Source organism: Aulonocara stuartgranti (genome assembly GCF_965226115.1).
Source record: "Aulonocara stuartgranti genome assembly, chromosome: 7".
Lineage (NCBI taxonomy): Eukaryota > Metazoa > Chordata > Actinopteri > Cichliformes > Cichlidae > Aulonocara > Aulonocara stuartgranti.
Window position 1 is genome coordinate 43,347,574 of NC_138945.1, and position 19,292 is coordinate 43,366,865.

The following is a 19,292-nucleotide window of genomic DNA, read 5'->3' on the forward strand; positions in this document are numbered from 1 at the left end:
TATTATACATGGTTATGCTCAGGATATGTCAGCCCATTTCTACTGGAAATGCCTTTTGGTTAAACTTTCAGCAAGGAATTTGCATTTGCACTGTTACATTTTTATAAAGCTTTAATGTACATAAAAACCAGCTTCTTGTTTAAGTGAAAATAAATGGAAGGTTGTCTTTTTGCGCTAGTAATGTTGTGGAGTTGTATTTTGTCTCGCATCAATTATATCGTCGGTTATATCGTTATCGCAAATTTTCAAATATATATCGTGATAAATATTTTTGGCCATATCGCCCTGCTCTATTTGTTAGGTCACATATTTCTCTTTGCACCTGCCAGTTACACGAGTTTCATTTCACAAAAATATATCTGAATAAGATCTGATACAATCCTCATGACTGGGTTAAGACAATGTCATCAAAAGTATGGATGTTGGATGAAATGTGCTCGACTAGGGATCAAAATGGTCCAAGGGAGAGATGCCTGTCATTGTATTCTAATCACGTGTGCTTACACTATGACTTCGTCATTACTGCCCATAGTGTTCGTATGGGAGTCAGATGAATATTTTCTGTGTTACAACATTGTAATTATATGTCATCTCTGTAGTAGAACAAAATCTCTACTGAGTCAGGTTTGAGATTATCAACGGATGAAAAATAAACAGCCATAGTTCCCTGTCTTGGGATTCAAAGGGAGTTTTTTCCTCTTTTCTCTTTTCTGACAGGTTGTCCTCACACTTAGTGTTTCTAGAATTTAAATACCAATGATCTAATCAAAACAATTGCAAAAGACATCGTTTGATGATATTGTGAAGTGGAGGGGATCATGGAAGGTATAGTCCTGAAAACAGCTTTAAAAACATTTAACTTTGTGATGTTATGACAATACTGTGTGCAGTGGGTGCCTAGTGTGAGTAATAGGGAAAAAAAACAACGTTGGCAGCATTAGTCCAAGCTCAAGGAGCAGCACTTCATGCAGACTAAAGAGCTGTTAGGGTGCAGCTTATAACATTTATAGGGTCACTGATCATCTGTACCTGTAAGCCAGCTATATGACTTAGGAATATATTACCTAGAATGTCAATATAGAGAATTTAAAGATTTGGAGAATTTACATTTTTGAAATTCAGTTTACAGTCTGTTTAATACTAATTTTCTTGTTGAAATTTGCTGACTGAAAAAACAACACAATAAGGAAAACTGTCATAAATCTAATAACCTCAGGTTGTCATAATAACCTTTATTTAATCTCCTCCTTATCCTTTCATTCAGCTCGAGAAAACTGTGTGTACACCTCAGTCATCACATGTGGTGTCTGGTATTCATGTACAAATATTGTGTGTGTGAAATGTTGTGTGTGTATATGCATGGTTGTATGTTTGTATCTGACTCAGGTCAATGTATTTATTTGTGTATTTAATTATATATAAGGAAGCCCATAGGCTTCCACAGTAGTGGTTGCTAGTCTTCCTGGGGTCCAAGTCATCAAGTATAATCTAATAAAACATTACACAATAAAGCAGATGTAAAGATGTCCACATGATTTGGCTCTTACATCCACAGTAAGGTTTTACAATTGTAAAAATATCAGCATGCAAATATCAATAACATTGAGGCACAATACAGACGAATCAAAAACAGGTCACAGCATTGCCCTCTTACAATATTTACAATAATTCAAAACTGTGTAAATGGACTTTTAATTTTTTTATTATGAATAGTAGCTAGTTCTCTAATTGCATAAAGCAGTTTGTTACACTTAAAAGATGATCTAAATTTGAAACAGAGAGTTTCAAAAAATTAGTTTTGGCTCGAGGAATAACTACATTTTTTCTTAAAAATCTTGTAGCATAATTGTGTATTTCATCTGGTTGACTTTCTTTGATCTCTACTCATTTATCCTGATCATCATCATCATAACTCCAGTTGAGCACTGCATTTTGGTAATAGCCAAATTAACTATATTAATTTTTCAGCAATAGTAAATTTCAACTACTTGACAGTATACGATATACTGCGATATACTGCTGAAAATTAAGTAGTTCAATTTTAAATTCAAGTTAATAATTGGTGAAGAGTAATGCATTCCTTGTGCATGTGTGTGTGTGTGTGTGTGTGTGTGTGTGTGTGTGTGTGTGTGTTAGGTCAACTCACAGTGCATAGTCAGGGATGATTTTTTTGGTGAAGAACTCCTCCACTCCTTCATCCACTCTGCCCATCTCCTCACTAGCTTCATTCTCCACCTTTGACACCGCCTCCTGTAAGCAATACAATATAATGTACAGTATGCAAACCATGCATTGTGTGTAGCTGTGCTTGCATTTTCATTCTCCTCACTGTCAGACAGACACCAGGGATTTGAAGCCTTGTAAAAAAAAGGATCATTTTTGTTGCCACCTAGGGGCACACCGATAATGTGTTGGCTAAAAAACAAACAAACACATTTTCTGTTAGAAATGAAGTAAGCTAACAAATACTAGGAATGTCAAGCCGTATCTTTCATGTGGACTTTCCACAGACTGGTTGTTGCACATAATCTGTACACTGCCTCCATCTGACCACTAAATGCAGACACACAGAGCCTGGGGTGGAGCGGACAGCGAGCGGGCTTAGCATAGTTGCCTCTTCGTTCAAACCTTCACGTTCTAAGTTTCTCTTACAGTCCAGTGACATGCAGGACAGGCCTGCGTATCACTGGACTGTGGGTCACTGGGTCGTGATTCTAAATTGAACATTAGTATTGATGTGAGTGTGTGTGGGAGAGCTTCACAAGTAGTGGACTAAGGCTGCTGTCAGAGCATCAAGAGCATCTATGCACAGATGTCTTTAGGAAAGTTGTTACAACTGTTACAATCCAAGTATCAGGCCGCTCCTGAACCACAGGCAACATGAGAAGCATCTTTACCTGGGCTTGACTTAGAAATCATGCTGCTAGAGTGTGGAATAAGAGTGGAGAGGCACCGAATCCAAGAGGTTTTAAGTTCAGTGTAATGTTGTCTGCTGGTGTTGGTGGTGGTCGGTCAATACTGTTTTTATATCCAAAATCAACACAACTATCTACCAGGATATTTAGACCACTTCATGCTCCCATCTGCTGACAAGCTTTATGGACATACTGACTTCCAGCAGGGCTTGCCATCTGTCAACGGTGCTGACTTTCTGTGGAATTACTATAGACTATATAAAAGCTTACATTTTGAATTAAATGACAAAAAGAACCCCAAAAAAACAAACACTGGAAACAATGAACATTGAATGTATCTCTTTTTGTATACTTTTGCAGCTTTTATCAGTTGTCAGCCTTTTGGCTAAGATCAAGTGTTCTTATCACTGTAATATCTGATAGGCGCCAGTTCGAGGGCAGCGTATTAAACACTTCTTCCGTTCGCTCCATGCATCAACCCGGTATTGTCGCGCTTCTGGAAACACTGCCCAATTTCCACAATTTCACTGTACATGCAGTTTGACAATCAAGGGTTATTCTGCTCTTTAAATTATTTTTTAAAATCTTCAGTTTTCCCATAAACCAATCAGATCATCACCTGTTTGTTTCAAAGTCTAGCTAAAGGGTGAAGTGAATTTATCTGGAGTATGATGAAGCCAGACTGAGAAATGCTGTTCATTGTGAGCCACATGTAAGAGATTTGTTCATTGTGCATTGTCATGTAGGTGACCATGTACTGTATTTACCACACTGTCATATTCAATCAAAGGTTTTCTTCTCTCTGATAGAAGTCGTATCAAAACATCGCCTCAAAATTGAGTTAAATTAAACTCCATATCAACCGAACTCCTTTGTCATTGCTATTAGTCACTAAATTTCATTGCCATTCCATGTCAATTATAGGTCCCATATTGCTACTTTTCTTTTCCTGTGTGTAGGTCCCTGAATTCGTATCATGTCCTAGTCCCTTCTTTCTCTTTTTATTCACCTTTTAACTCTGCATTAATTTCTTACCTGGTCATTCAAAGTAAAAGAGTATAATTTTGCAAAGAGCTTCTGTTCCTCCTACTTTGATATTGTTACTGTAATTATAAGGATTATAAAGGGAAATCCTACCATGTTGTATGAAATGAAAGTACTGTGTCTTAAAGAAACATTCAGTTAATTAGCACACTGCTGTAAGTTCCTCATCCTATTCAACAGTCTTGAAATGCATTCTTTTAATTTCCCATATATTCTAACTTTATTACAGTTCATGTAGTCTTGATTAAAATACAACTATGGAATCACTGTGCATTCCTATTGTAATCTAACATGACTATTCACTCCACACATTTCAGCTATTCTGTTGAGTTTTGAAATAGACTGTTCATACATTTGCTGTGAACTGTGCAATAACAAGCTGCACTTCAGGACAGCTCAAATTCTAACTAGGTCAAGCCCACTCTGCACAAAAAAATACTTACAATAGTAGGATTGCAGCAGTGTTAAAACAAAGTATTTTTCTAATCCCTTCCATGTTGAAAATTTAATTTAACATTGTTCTTTCTGTACATTGTACATGTGGCAGCACATAACAAAGGATTACCTTATAAAAAATACACTCCCGTTAGTTGTGCTGCACGAGTACAACAGAAAAGCAGCTGGATTTCAATGAAAATTTTTTAGACCTATAAGCTACACTGTTACAATCGAAGCATAATTCACTGCCTAACAACAAAGCTGAAAAGTAGCATTTTGGCTAATAGTAGCTTAATGTAGTGCTGGGGTGTGTCCAGAGGGAGGACGTGGGGTGGCACACCCTCACCCAAAAAGAACATGGACATGTAATGGTAAACCAGTTTCTGCTCATTTGTCTTTGCCCCCTCCCCTCCAGCTTTGCATGCCTCCACCTCCTCCCACAAAACAGCTTGAGAAATCTATCCCAACAGCTAAAATCCAGTGAGTTGGATAAATACTAGGGCTGCACGATTAATCGTTAGAAAATCGCGATCTCGATTCATACTTATGTGCGATCTCATTTCCAAATGACAACGATTAAAAAAAAATAAAAATAAAAAATAAAAAAAAAGACGACGACGATTGTACCGCATTTTGATCCGGGACGTAATCTGCATGAAAACAAGCGCTCACTCTTCCTGCTCAACAAATGACAAGGGCGGAGCCTTATACCACGTGATACAGAAGCTGTGCCGTGTGATGCTAAAATTAGCAGGGAAAAAACAACGGAGAGCACGTCAGGGATGACGAGAAAGTGACAGGAGAAAATCCGTCCCTGTCAACCACCCAAACATCAATAACGGGAACCTTATACAGCGCTTCATTTAGGAAAATGATCAACACCCTAGACACACGCTACACAGTGCCGTCCCACAACTATTTTTCTATTGTTGCACTACCTGCTCTATGCACGCAGTGTCGAGCAACGGTGGAGACGGAATTTCAAGCAGTACAACATTTTGCGGCAACAACAAAACTGAGACATTTGTTGTTTTTATGTTTATTCATTGTTTTTATGTTCAGTCTCAACTGTTACGAAGTTGATGTGCAGTTAATAAGTGCAATAAATATTTATACTGGAAAAGAAAATCGTGAGAGAATCGTGATCTCAATTCTAAGCCAAAAAATCGTGATTCTCATTTTATGCAAAATCGTGCAGCCCTAATAAATACTATCAAATTCCCTGCCAGAAGTGGCTTCCTGGAAGTGACTGAATGAGACACAATAACCTGGTGGCTGAGGTGACAGCTGATCAATCTCCCCCTAGACTGTGGATTCCTGTATGCCTAATCCTCTCCAGCAATCACATGGAGTATGTATGTTTGGATATTTTTGATGCTTTTGAGACTCTGTTGGTTCTTGGCTAAAACACAATCTCCTAATTCACTGGGCATCTCAAAAAGTAATCAAGTCTCCACTCCCATGACATGTGTCTACAATCTCCTTCTCCCACAGGTGAAGTGTCTCCTAGGGTCAAGTTTCAGACTCTTGACCTATTCACTGTTCCATCCATTTACCTTGGGTAGGTCTTCTAAAATGACCTAGCACTTAACTTTACCTACTAGTCGCGTCTACAGCCTCTCAAAGGCCGAATGAAAGGAAATGGAGAATTACATTTATGACTCCTTGGCAGCAGGAATAATCCATCTATTGTCTTTCCCTTGAAGCTGGACTCTTCTTTGTGGAGAACAAGGCCGAGACCCTCCGTCACTATACAGATTTCAGAGATTTGAATCAGATAACCATAAAGCAGCTACCCTTTGACATTTTTTTCTTCTGCTTTTGAGCTGCAACAAGAGCCACCATCTTTACAGGCTGGATCTCCATAGCACATAGTGGTCCACTTCAAAGAGAGAGATGAATGGAAGACATTCTCATCCCCCAAAAAAATGGTTGCAAAGATTCCTGGAAATTGCAAATTTTAATCGTTGTTTCATCAGGGACTTTGGTAAGGGTCTCCAACAGTCCTGTTCCAATGAAATCTGGAAGCAGAGGGCGCTTTAAGCCCCTTTTCCATTAGTACCTACTAGGGCTGCCACGATTAGTCGACTAGTCACGATTACGTCGACTATCAAAATCGTTGAAAACTAATTTAATAGTCGACATGTCGTTTGAAGCTTTGTAAGATCCCAAAAGATGCAGGATTAGTAGGATTTAAGAGTGTAATAACGGACTGAAACAGAAGATGGCAGCACTGCATGTACAAGGATGCCAGCTGCCGTTAAACCCCGAAGAAGAAGAAGCTGTGTCCGGTATCGTAGCTGTGTCCAAATTCAGGAACCGCATCGTCCTGTGATCGCATTTGTAGGCCAATTACGTTACAGCGACACGACGAAGACTGTCCAAATTCGAAGATTCCGACAAATGCGCCCTTCATTTCCCCAGATTTGAAGGATGGGTCGGGTGTATACTTCGTGGCCCAACCTATCCCAGAATTCATAGCACGGCCCTGCTCCGTTTCCAACAATGGCAGCAGCTAGTTAGCTTTAATATTACTCTTATTATTCTTTATGGGTCACAAAATAAACGTTTAACATATTTTCAGGCAAGAATGTAGCTGTGTAAACTTCAAATATCTGCTCAGCTTATCAAGACACCACATATTTTTAAAAGCGCTCCGACATTTTCGGAGACGTCTGTTACCCACCAGCTCGATAGCTAGCTAGGGTTCAAGGCACACTAGAGCCCGTGAGAACACCGGACTCCCGGCAAATCATTTTCAAACCCACCGCCGTCTTTCGCTATTCAGGTTAAACATAAACATTCTTTGTTTTGAAAATAAGGGATTTTCATTAGTTTTCTGTATTAGTTAATCTTGAGCTCTGTTTTTCCCAGCGCCGCTGAGTTTTCATTATTTCTATTTCTAATTTAGATTTCTTGATGTTATTATGTGAGTGCCCTCATGTTGTATTATCCTTTCTGTCTCCAGTCATATCCCCATATCTGTCATGTCTCTCTGTGTTCTGTCTCTGTCTATGTTCCCTGTCTGGTCTAATTAATACCTCTGTAGTCCTGTCCCTGTGTTCATCCCTCTGTTCTGCCCAGTCTGTCACGTCTCCATGTCTCAGTCTCAAGTTCATGTCTTAAACTGAGTCTCAGTGTGTGTTACTTCTTGTTTTCTTTTGATAGTCTCTTGTCTCATGTGTGTGATGTTCAGTTTTTCTAATTATAATTCTGTTCAGCTGTGTTCCCCCGGTGTGTCCATTATCCTTAAATAAACTTCTGTGTATCTACAGTCTGGATCTCGCTTTGTTCGTTGCCGTGTACTCCCTAATTGTAGGTGAAGTTGAATGTGTGATTTTTGTCAGACTTTATGGCATTATTGTGATGTCATAGGGAGTCGCATTGAAAAAATAAAAAGTGTGTAATACAGCTCTCGCCATGCCCTTTCATATGATATATTACTCAATATGGTTTTTCAAGGACAACTTTGACTTTGGGCATTAACAATGAAGATGAAAGTCAAATGATTAACCAACCTGGGTCCTCGTGTCCCCCAAAGTGTATTGTTGTGAAGTTTGAAGACCATCTATAAAAATGTGTGGTTTTTTACTGATTTTGGCATTTGGTGTGACCTTGACCCTATTTACAGGGAGAATAAAGAAAGAGTGGAAATAAAAACTGTTGTTGTTTTTAAAGCTGAGTTTGCTAACTTCCCTTCCTCTACACAGCTGTTAGGCTCAAACAGATAATGTCCACTTTCCTATTGCAATGAGGAACAGTTAACTAGGAACAGCTAGGATCATCTGACCTAAGAAGTGATTGGTTTTTTTTCACTTTTGCAACACCTTGGGCTAGTTTTTAGCTGTAATCCTATCACCGGAGGTCAGCTTTCCACGTGAAGATGCAAGTAGTAGGAGTGATGAAGGTAGTGAAGGTGAATGAGTTTAAACAAGTGGACAAGCAATGGACAGGGGACAGGAGAAGTGAAGAAGAGAGTGCAGGCAGGGTAGCATGAGCGGAGACGAGTGTCAGGGGCGATTTGTGAGAGAAAGATAGCAGCAAGAGTGAAAGGTAATGTTCACATGCTATGATATATTGCTTGAAGACAGTGGCACTAACAAAAACACAGCAGGCATATCTGGAGGTGGCAGAGGTGAAGACGCTTAAGTATTCATTGGGAGTGACCAGGAGACAGGATTACAAATGAGTACATCAGAAAGACAGCTCAGGCTGAGCATTTTGGAGACAAAGGCACAGCTGAGATGGTTTGGACTTGTGTAGAAGAGGGATCGTGGCTATACTGGACTAAGGATACTGAATATGGAGCTATCAGTCAGGAGCAAAAAAAAGAGCACCTGTGTGTTAACTAAGAGCAATATCAGACAAGAACTATGTCCTTGATAACACAGCATTCAAGGTCGTTTATAAGGGCCCTTACTTTAAAAGTGCCCTTTAAAGTAAGGGCACTTTTAAAGTGAGTGCCCTTACAGCCCCTATGCTTCCCAACACTGCACCTACATAATAACAACATTCATCGTAAACAACAGCAAAGCTATTTTCGTGCCATACTCTCTAGAGCAAAACTGTTCCTTGGAATCTCTTAGTGATAACTATGTGTGGAAATGTAGATTATGGAGAAGTCTGTGCATAAATAAACAAACTTGTACTTATATTTCATGCTTCTAATCTTACTGAACACTCAAAGTGCGTTTCCAACTACATCCCATTAACCTATTCTCACATACATTCACACAGCAACTCTCACCCGCACTCAACAATGGACACATTATTAAAAGGAAAATCTTTTATGGACTGAATTTCAAAAATGCTTAAGATCAAGTAGAAAAAAGACTGAGCTGTCAACGTGGTAGCTGTATTCACCAAACGATGCCCAAACTGCAAACTAAATCGAAATTGCGAGCCTACAATTATGCCTGGAATAATATATAAGCGTTCCAAAGCCATTACAAAGGAAGGTTTTCCTGGGCAAAAGTATCATTTATCTCTATCCATTTTTTCTTATCAGCCAGAGAAAAATAATGATCCTTTCTTTCATTTGTTGCCACTTCTTTTAAGCCACCTGTCTCATTGTACTCCCTGCTAGCGCGGTACTATAATGGTACACTGCCACAAAAGCTCTCTCTCTCTCTTTTTTATACACAGTTTATTCCAAACCTCTTGAGTGGGCTCGTTTTTACCTCCAAATTCCCTCCTTGCTTTATTTGATAGGTGCATTTCAGTGGATAATATGCACCTGACAATAATAATATGATAATACAGATTTTCCAAAGGTACCACTCTTGTCCTAAATCACTTTGCCACCTTCCTTGTCATGATCTGGGGGAATGGCTGGAAAATTCCATGAGGCTTCTGAGTTTCCTTGGTCTCCACCCCTGGACGGAGCCATCATCTCTCCTGTAGTCCCACACACCTGGAGCTGGTACTCAGGTTGAGGATTTAGATTTAGACACAGACTCTCCTTCACTGCCACTTCGTCAACTTTGGTAATCTGCTCCAAGTTCCATGCTCTTGTCTCTTGTTTTTTGTTTACCTTGTTTTCCTGTGCCACAGTTCACCTGGACCTTCCATGCCAGTTTCCTTCAGCTCCAGTTCTTCTTGGAAAACCTCTCCATTCTGGAACGTTCTCTGAACCTCACATGCCTGCCCTCCAGCCATCTCTCACCATCTCAAATGCAGTGGAACTCAGGTCAGCCTTTACCATTACTCACCTGGATTCTCGCCGCCTTTTCCTCAAAGCCAAACTCCACCCTGGCTACAAGTAAGCTATACCACTAATACTCACCTTCTCCAAGCATCCTTCACTCCACCATCATCCTAACCCCCTTCCCCTCTTTTCTCAGATGTGCCTGCTTTGCTTCAGTTGATCCTGTAAATTCCCAGTTTTCCCTTATTGACCCACGGCCACGCTACTACGCCACCCACGCCACGCTCCTGTCTAATCCATGTCTCACTTTGCCACGTACTAGTCTCTGCTTTTTCAATAAACACTGTAAACTATTCTTGCCATCTCTGCTGTGGTTCTCTGCATTTGAGTCCAGTTTTGCTATCGGCCTACAGCCGTGTTGTGACATTTCTGGATCAACTGACATGCTTCTACCTCTCTGCTACCAATATACAGTACAGTGGGAGGTCTTCCATGTGCCAGATCCTTCTATGCCTTGTGTCCTAGCCATCTGTTATCATACTTACTTAACAATTATCTTCATAAAAATAACTTAATAACTCCCATTGTTATGGAGACAGTACTTGCATTGATGCAATTTGTCTCCAAGACAAACAAACTAGTAGGACATTGGTAGTAAAAACTGGTAGGACCTGGTTTTAACCCCCAGATATTTGCCTTCAAGGACTGACCTTAGGACCATCATGGATGATGGGGATCTAGGGTGTAAGCAGCAATAATGCTGTCAATAATGGTTATAGTACACAGGACCTCATTTTGGCTCCTGAATAGACTTTGGAACTGTGTCACTTCTTCATGGTTTAATAAGTGTTTTATGCTGAATCACTTGAGCATGATGATATTGAGAACCTGTGTAAGACAGATGCTTCTAGCTGCACAAAGAGATTTTGTTATGCAACAAAAATACCTTTTCTTTTACTAACAGCATCAGTCCATTATTCTGAGGCAGATGGTGTATCAAAATCATAATCCTAAAATAAAAATACTTTACTATACGTGCTGCCACAAATATAAAATTTGTCAAAGGCAAGAAAGACAATATAATATCAAATGCATGTCCTGTATCTGTAAATAGCTAAGCCTGTCCCCACAGGCTCAAGATGAGCTAGAAAAGCTGTCTGACAGAATACAGAAAACAAATTCCTGTAAGAAAACAGTCAAACCGAATAGCAGCACATCGTTTCCCATTAAAATTATACTGATATTACAGTAAACAGTGTGTACTGGGCAATATTTACTCTTTTCTATAAAATACCATAATATACTGATGTTGATAATGATGTTAGCAGCAGAGAGGCGCCTCAAATACAAAACCTTAGGCCTCAGTTCCACAGGCCTAGAGACTGGTTGGTGACTCCCTGGCAACCTGTGGTCACTAGGGAAAAATGCTTGTTCCCTAATTGATTAACAAATGGCTTCTCAAGCTTGCTGACAGTCACTGGGTAAAATCAATTCCAAAGAGATAGAGATTGTAAAGAGCCCATTTTGAAAGACAAAATATTTTGACTGACTTAGAATAGAATAACTTACAAAATGCACTTAACTGCTAGTTTTGGGTCATAATGAATGGAGCATCAAGCTTATCAAGAAAGTGTTCACTGTGGTTACAACATAAGGGAGTCAATTACCATTTTCCCACAGGTTTTGGGCACTTCCACTTTTTGTCTTTGCTTTTCAAACGTTAGGTCCACCTGTTATAGTTGTTATGGTCCACAAACATATTGCAGGTATGTGAGGAGAAGGAAGTTAAAAGTCTTCTCCTAACACTTCACTCTGAGAATACAGGCTTGTGGTTCCTACACTTTCCAGAACAAGAATGGGAGCTATCAGAACCTATTCTGTTGAACCAGCTCCTGGTTGGGAATCAAGACACAGACACGCTCTCTACTTTAAAGATTAGGCTTAAAACGTTTGGTAAAGGTTATAGTTATAGGATATAACTATAACCTTTAGGCTTGGCTGGACCAGGATGTTTCAGGTAATCTTAAACATCGTCAGGTATGCAGCTTCACACACACACACATACACGCATATATATAGATAGAAAGATAGATTTTTATGTTTTTTATTTTTGCTAACTTTTCAGATGTTATTTATACTAGCCTACATTTTTGCCACCTCTTAGCAAACTGGCATATGGTACACTACATAGCAGGAGAGCTTTTCACTTCATATAGCTGGAAGAAGACTCTTTTTGTTATCCAAAAAGTCTTTTTCTATTTAATCTCAGACTGTAAATTTCAGGCAATTCACTGGAATCAGTTGAAATTCATCTGAATGAATTAATTAAATAGCATGTGCTACATTTTCAAAATAAATACTAGCTAACTGATTTATTTTTTATTATTGTGTTAATGTGTGCAAATTTAAAAAATAGAAATAAATTACTAAACATACAGACAACAGGATTCATTATCCAGGTGTAAAATATCTGGGAAAAACCAGATCTTCTACTAACACAAAACAAACAACTGACAAAACAGTTTAAGTACAATGTCAGTAAAAGTTACTTTGGAGAGTGAAGGCAAATTAGTGATTAATTATGTTACTATTAAAAAATTACTTTAAAAACCTGACTAATAAACAAAAGAAATGGGGAGAGTTATATGGACAGTGAACAACAACAAAACAAAAAACTCTCAGATCTGGACATAATGTTTTTGACACACTTGCTGCCCTAACTGTTCTCATTGTGACTGGATTGAAATGAAAAATCAAGGCTTACTTTGTAGCATTACTGTAGTTTTGTTTTCACAGTGCCAGATTAAATCGGTTCAGCCTGGTTGGAGGGAAAAGTTTAAAAACTTTCAGCTTTAACATCATTTTGAGCTATCTGATCACAACATTTTGGTGACCTTTAATTTTTGATGTGTGAATTAAGACAAAAACAAAAAAAATGGCTCAAATGGGGCCACAATAAGAATATATTTTATTTTATATGGCATCACCTGGGCATCCAGCACTGCTCTGGGGAAGTATACAGTTTCTGGGGGGTTTTCACTTACTCGGACAGAAAGGACAGCCTCCAGGACTACCATCTGTCAACAGCAATATTGTCAAAATAAGAAGTATTCTGTCACAGAATGATGCTAAAAATACTTTGTGTTTTTAGGCTAAATTATTTCATTTTTATAACTAGGATGCGCTATATGTCTCTGAACAGAGACCATCCAAAATGCTGCAGTGAGAGTACTAACAGAACACGTCACAGTCTACATTAGCTTCCTGTAAAAATAAGAATTCAAAATCCTTCTCCTCACATACTAAGCTCTTAATGACCAAGCTCCATCATACATTAAAGAGCTCATAGTACCACATTATCCCAATAGAGCACTTTGCTCTCAGAGTGCAGCCTTGCTTGTTGTTTCTAGCTTTGCAAAAGTAGAAAAGGAGATAGGGCCTTCAGATTTCCTCCTTCCTTTCCTTTCCTTTCCTTTCCTTCCTTTCCACTGTTTGTTTCCCAAAGCCTCCGTTTGGTTTGGGAGACAGACAACCTCGGTTTGGAAATTTTTGATATAAAAACAGGGATACCTCCAGTAACCCCTCAGTTAGACCTAAAGCTCTCCCAAGATGCACTGCGCATCTCTCCCCTACTCTTTTATCATCCACTCCTCATGCATGTGTACACTGTAGTTTGTGCTTCATCCTCTCTGTAGCTGCCCTCTCTCGAGTTGCCACCTGCTTCCTCACAGAGCATCATTGGATTTCTCTGTTTAATGCTGTTGTCTTGACCGTACTATGTTAAATTTTCTGTGATGTGAATTGGTACTAAATAAATAACAGATTAATTATTGAAAATGCATAAAATGCAGTTCTGTTGTTTATTCTTAAGATAATACAAGAGCAATCCCATTTTGAAAAACTAGAAGACATTCGAGTGATTAAAAACAGATCCAGTGAATTTGTGATGTTTGCTATATCATTTTCCTGCAAATGACTAACTACTATAAATTACTGACTCATCAAGTGTTAGGGAAAATATTCTAAAACACTTCTTCAGTAAAGACTCAGAGAAGAGAAACACACAGAACTTCTTGCTAGCAAGGGCAGCCTCCAGACTGAGACTCGCACTAAGAAACTGCCCCAATCTTTATTTATACTTCAGTAGGTGTGTGTGTGTGTGTGTGTGTGTGTGTGTGTGTGTGTGTGTGTGTGTGTGTGTGTGTGTGTGTGTGTGTGTCCTGCTGATCAAAGGGTCATGAGAGCACAAAAGGTACATCCTTGGTCAGGAAAGGGGGTAGTCTCCCCCACCCTAGATAACATGGTGAGGAAGTCCAGCAGTTCATCTATATGTAAAGAAGCACTTAAACTAAAACAGACATAGCTACGTTAATCCTGCCGTAAAACAATAAAACAAGGTATGAGCTCTCATGCTCCCAGACGTGGGGGTGCATTCCTGGGATGCACCCCAAGCCTGCAGCCTGTTAGAGATCACACACAATTAATTATATGCCTCTAAGTATACATGGTTGAATATTTCCTAATACAAATAACTACATGCAGTATTCTACCATATGCAAACTTATATCACTAAAAGATTATACTGACTACTAAATACAATTTTCCATTGACATCAAGAGTCCAAGCTACCAAAATAACTGGCAAACATGGCATCCACATGATTGAAAACAGTGCCCAGTAACCACATAATGGACGATAACTACAGAAATTCTTTATTCTTGCTTTTCAATTAGAAAATATCGCATCGTGTTCAAGCCACTTAAGTAGTTTTAGAATTACTAAAGCTGGTAAGCTGATACCAGTAATGACTAGTAGTTCTGCCAGCATCTGCTGAAATAAGCTGTCAATTAATCAGCCTTTTAACTAGCTATCACACTGACTTGTACTCTGGGACCTGGCACACTAAATTGCTGGAGATTTCCAATCCACACGTGTTGGACCAGTTGCATTTTTTTCTCCTTGGAATAATCTCTAACATTGTTCAGAGCTGCAATGCATGAGTGAAAATAGCTTTACAAAACCAATAATATTGTAAAAAAAACAAAACAAAAAACCCCACCATTTTCCAATGATATCTACAAAACAGCCCATGTGCAGCTTCGTTTAAAGTTAAAAAAAAAAAGGAACAAAAGAAGACACAATTCATACAAATAAGGTCACATCAGATGAAGAGAATCCCCCTTTTCTTTGCACTTAGTAACAGAGAAAGACCCCCACTAATGTGAAAACATGAATAATTGACTTAGTGAAAGCATTCCCAAGACACACACACACACACACACACACACACACACACACACACACACACACACACACACCGAGTGACAGAGAGAGAGAGAGAGAGAGAGAGAGAGAGAGAGAGAGAGCATTGGGAACAACCCAGGGAACACCACTCCCAAAACCTATGGGCCTGTTCTCCCACACACACTGTGCACAACTACGTGGGGGGAGAGAATGCAAAGATAAAGATGGCTACCATTATTACTACAAGAAACAGAAATTACAAGCATAAGCGCTAGACAGACAGACAGACAGACAGATAGACAGACAGACAGACAGACAGATAGACAGACAGATAGCTAGCTACACAGATAGACAGATTCCCCCTCCTTCTCCCTATCCTCCTTCTTTCCTGCTAATTCTCACCTTTCTGCTCCTGCATCCTGTTACGGTTATTTTCTACTGTGGCTGTAATTTATGACCATACATTCCAGGCCCTCATAAAGCCCATGCACTGTACGCAGCCTATGTGTAAATAAAAAAGGGTCCGTTCTGCATTGAAATTCTTCTATATGTATGGCTCTGTATGCATCCTCACAGTATGTGTGTGCGTGCGTGCTTGTCTGCGCTGTCTTTGGCATGTGTGTTCTTACCTGAGGCCTGGAGGAAGGGGGTTGCGTATGTGTGCGTCGTGGCCTTGGTCGGGAGGCAGTGTAGTGCCTTAGAGTCTGTCCCTGGGTGGGTAGAGGCTCCATGGGAGAAACAGTGTATCCAGATCTGGGGAAGGGGCCCGGGCTGGGGCAGCAGCCAGGGAAGGGAGCCTCTCGCCTGTGTAAGCCTCCGCAGCCAGCTGCCTCCTCCGTTGGAGCTTGAGCGGAGGAGTAAAAGAGGGGGAGACTGGGAAGAGGAATGAACGATGCTCCTCTCGCTCCTGATACTGCTTCTGCAGCATCCGCTGCTACCACCTCCCCCTCCCTCCGCCTACTCCCCCTCTGTCCTGGGGGGGAGGGGGACGGGGAAGTAGAAGGGGAAAGGGTGGGGCTTGAGGCTGTGAGTGACAGGGATGTTGCTGTTGGTAACCAAGGCAGGCCACACCTTCCTCCTCCGTCTTTCTCTCCAGCAGCTCCTCCCCACTCTCTCTCTGCTCCTCTGTCCCTGATCTGCTGCTCCCAGTCCGCATCCAGGAGACCTGAGAATGAAATAAAGCAAGTGATGAAAAACGACATTCAAAATGAGATGATGAAAGAGAAAAGGCTAAAAAGACTGAGTCTCCAGACCACGGGATAAACAAGCATTTGCTGGAATGTACTGTGTGTGCATGGGAATATCTAGGCAGCATTGAGAAAAACAAACAAAAAAACACTCAAAAGTTTTATTCAGTCGAAAAAGTGATTTGAAACTGAAATTCTAACTTTTGCTACTTAAAAAAAATGAAAAAAAAAAAGTTTAAAAAAATGAATTAATTGAATTGAATGGGTTGCTTTCATGCATTTTTTTTTTTTTTTGCAGTTTTAATTTTTCACCTGCTTCAAATTAATTTTTTCAGTTTCAGTTTCAACCCTTTTTTCATTTGCAGTTCTTTTTTTTTTTCACTTTTAGACTTTTTACCCTGATTTTGTGTTGTGTGCGTGTATCAAGGGGGAGGGGCGGGCGGAGACTAATGATTGACAGGACGTGTTTCTTAAAAATTAAAAACAAGCATTTTGGTTGAAGATGGTCACCGCTCCTCCACGGGATGATTCTGACACCAGCCAACAGGTAGGAAATACGGTTGATGATTATCCTATGATGGACTATATTGACAGGCGAATGCTTCTAACATACTGACATACAGTAAGGTGGGGGAAAAAATTAATACAGCAACAAGGAATACTGTTATCTGATTGGCTGGTAGGTCACTAACCCGCAAGAGTTATGAACTCCAGAGAAAAATCTAAGAATTCCGCGTTCATTTCTGTATATTACAGTAAAATCAGAATCCCACACCTTAATACAGCTTTAACCCTATTATATATATGGAGTTCATAGCTTTTGCTAAGAACAAAAGAACAAAACTTTCAAAACTATCAAGCTACAGGACAATGGATTGTGTCATTGTGAGCTGAAATATCCTAACTCACCCCACTGTTTTCTACTTTCTTCCCTCATCATTTAGTTTCCAACAAGAGTAACTGATAATGGTAATTATAAAACACCTAAATGTAAAGAAAATATTTGGTTGGGCCTCTTTTACAGATAAAGGTCCACAGATTTGAAGCATTCTAGCACCAGAAATGAAAACATTGACTGATTTTATAGTTTTTAATCCAAAGGCAAAATTATGACTTAAACAAAGGGAAATCTGTGACCACTGAAATGAGTCTACTGTCCTTCTTAACTGTTGTTCTTTGAAGTTTGCATCTGTATTGGTTGATGTTGTTCTATAATTTTTGTGTTAGTTACTCTACTGGTTTCTGTATTTGTATTGTTAGGTTGTGTCTTAAAAATCTAACCAGGGACAAGGTCTGCAAATTAGTGGTTATTAATATTCTATGGTATCAGTCGTGTTTTATTTAAACGCAGCAATTTTAATATGTGTTGTCCCTGCTGCATAGATAAATAAATTCAAGAATGCAAATCGTCCTCTCCTCCATCTTCTCTCCATCTGATCTCTCCTGTGGTAAGAGTCACTGGTGTGAAAGTAAACAGGCTATGCTCCAATTAACCAAACAGTGCTGCATGTCTGCCACAGAATAGTTCAGCATGGCACAGCATATATGAAGAATACAGGATGATACATGTACATGAGCTCAGATGTAATACTGGGCAGTTTGTCACCAGATTACCTTTATACAGAATATGGCTGTGATACCATTAGAATAGCATAGAATAGAATAGAATAGAATAGAATAGAATAGAATAGCCCTTTATTGTCATTGTACATGTACAATGAAAGTGTGGATGCTCCAGACCAGTTGTGCAGGAATTAGATATAAATAGTAAAACAGCAGGAATAAATAAGAAACAAGTGAAAAGGCACACAATAGAGAACAGGTTGCAAAGTGCTTGGAAGGAGTCATCACATAAATTAGATGCACCTCCATGGAGGGGGTGCTGGAGGTGTCGGTGGCCGGGACACTGAGAGTGCCCACTGATGGTGGTGCAAAAAGTGTTCCACGTTACCAGGCCCTTCCTTAGTCCAGGAGAGACTTACAGTGTGTCAGTGCACGCCCAGCTATGGTGTACTCTGGCCCACCAAACCCTGGTTCACCCGGGGGCATTGCAGTAATCGGAGTGTGTGGAGATTAGGTGTTTAATTGGGGACACTCATAAATATCCTATAGTCCCTGTGGAAATTAATTAATACAGGGGCAAAACATATAGACTGCAGGCTGTGGATGCACCTCTTAATTTTGGAAACAGATTAATGGGGAAGCGTGCAGGGGTGCATTCATAACCAGTAAAGAATTGCGATGTCTGTGCTGGGCTTAGTGGTGATGCAAGGTGGTCTGACACTGACTCTGGGCAAACCACGGGGCATCCTGAACCAGCCAGTCATTCCGAAAGTGCCCGTTACCATTAATGGTCAGTCTGAAGTACTGCCCATTAAATCTGTTCGGAACAGCGTCTACCACCCTCAGACTGGCAGGTTGGTGGAGCGCTGAATAAAGTCTCTGATTTGTAAGTCCATTCACAAGAACGGATGCAACTGGGATCGCTGTTTAGACCCTCTGTTGTTTGCAGTTCAGGAAGTGCCCTAGGCCTTAAGGATTTTCTCCCTTTGAGTAGTTTTTCAGCAGGAAGCTGCAGGGGGTTTGAATATAAATAAAGAAAACTGGGAGGACCCGAAAGCAAAGCCACACACATTGGGGAGCTTATCCACAGGCACTGTATATATAGTACTATGCTAATGGTTTTATATTTTGCTTGTGGTTTGAACACAGGTCGTCCAGGCTTTCTGAAAGTTTGGACATTGGCTGTGTGTTTTTTTTTACTCAATTTCAGTCCAGTCTTTGTACCTAACCATTTTCAGAGGAAGGAAGAACTGC

At 39.9% G+C, this 19,292-nt stretch overlaps 1 protein-coding gene across 1 annotated transcript in view; it reads right to left on the reverse strand.

Annotated features, from left to right (window-relative positions):
• carmil2 (capping protein regulator and myosin 1 linker 2) overlaps window positions 1–19,292 on the reverse strand; it is a 63,303-nt gene that overhangs the window by 18,263 nt on the left and 25,748 nt on the right. The window contains exons 31-32 of the mRNA XM_082541283.1: window positions 15,918–16,453; window positions 2,147–2,250 (exon numbers count right to left, since the gene is read on the reverse strand). Coding sequence (XP_082397409.1) covers window positions 2,147–2,250; window positions 15,918–16,453 — 640 coding nt within the window. The remainder of the gene's footprint in view (window positions 1–2,146; window positions 2,251–15,917; window positions 16,454–19,292) is intronic.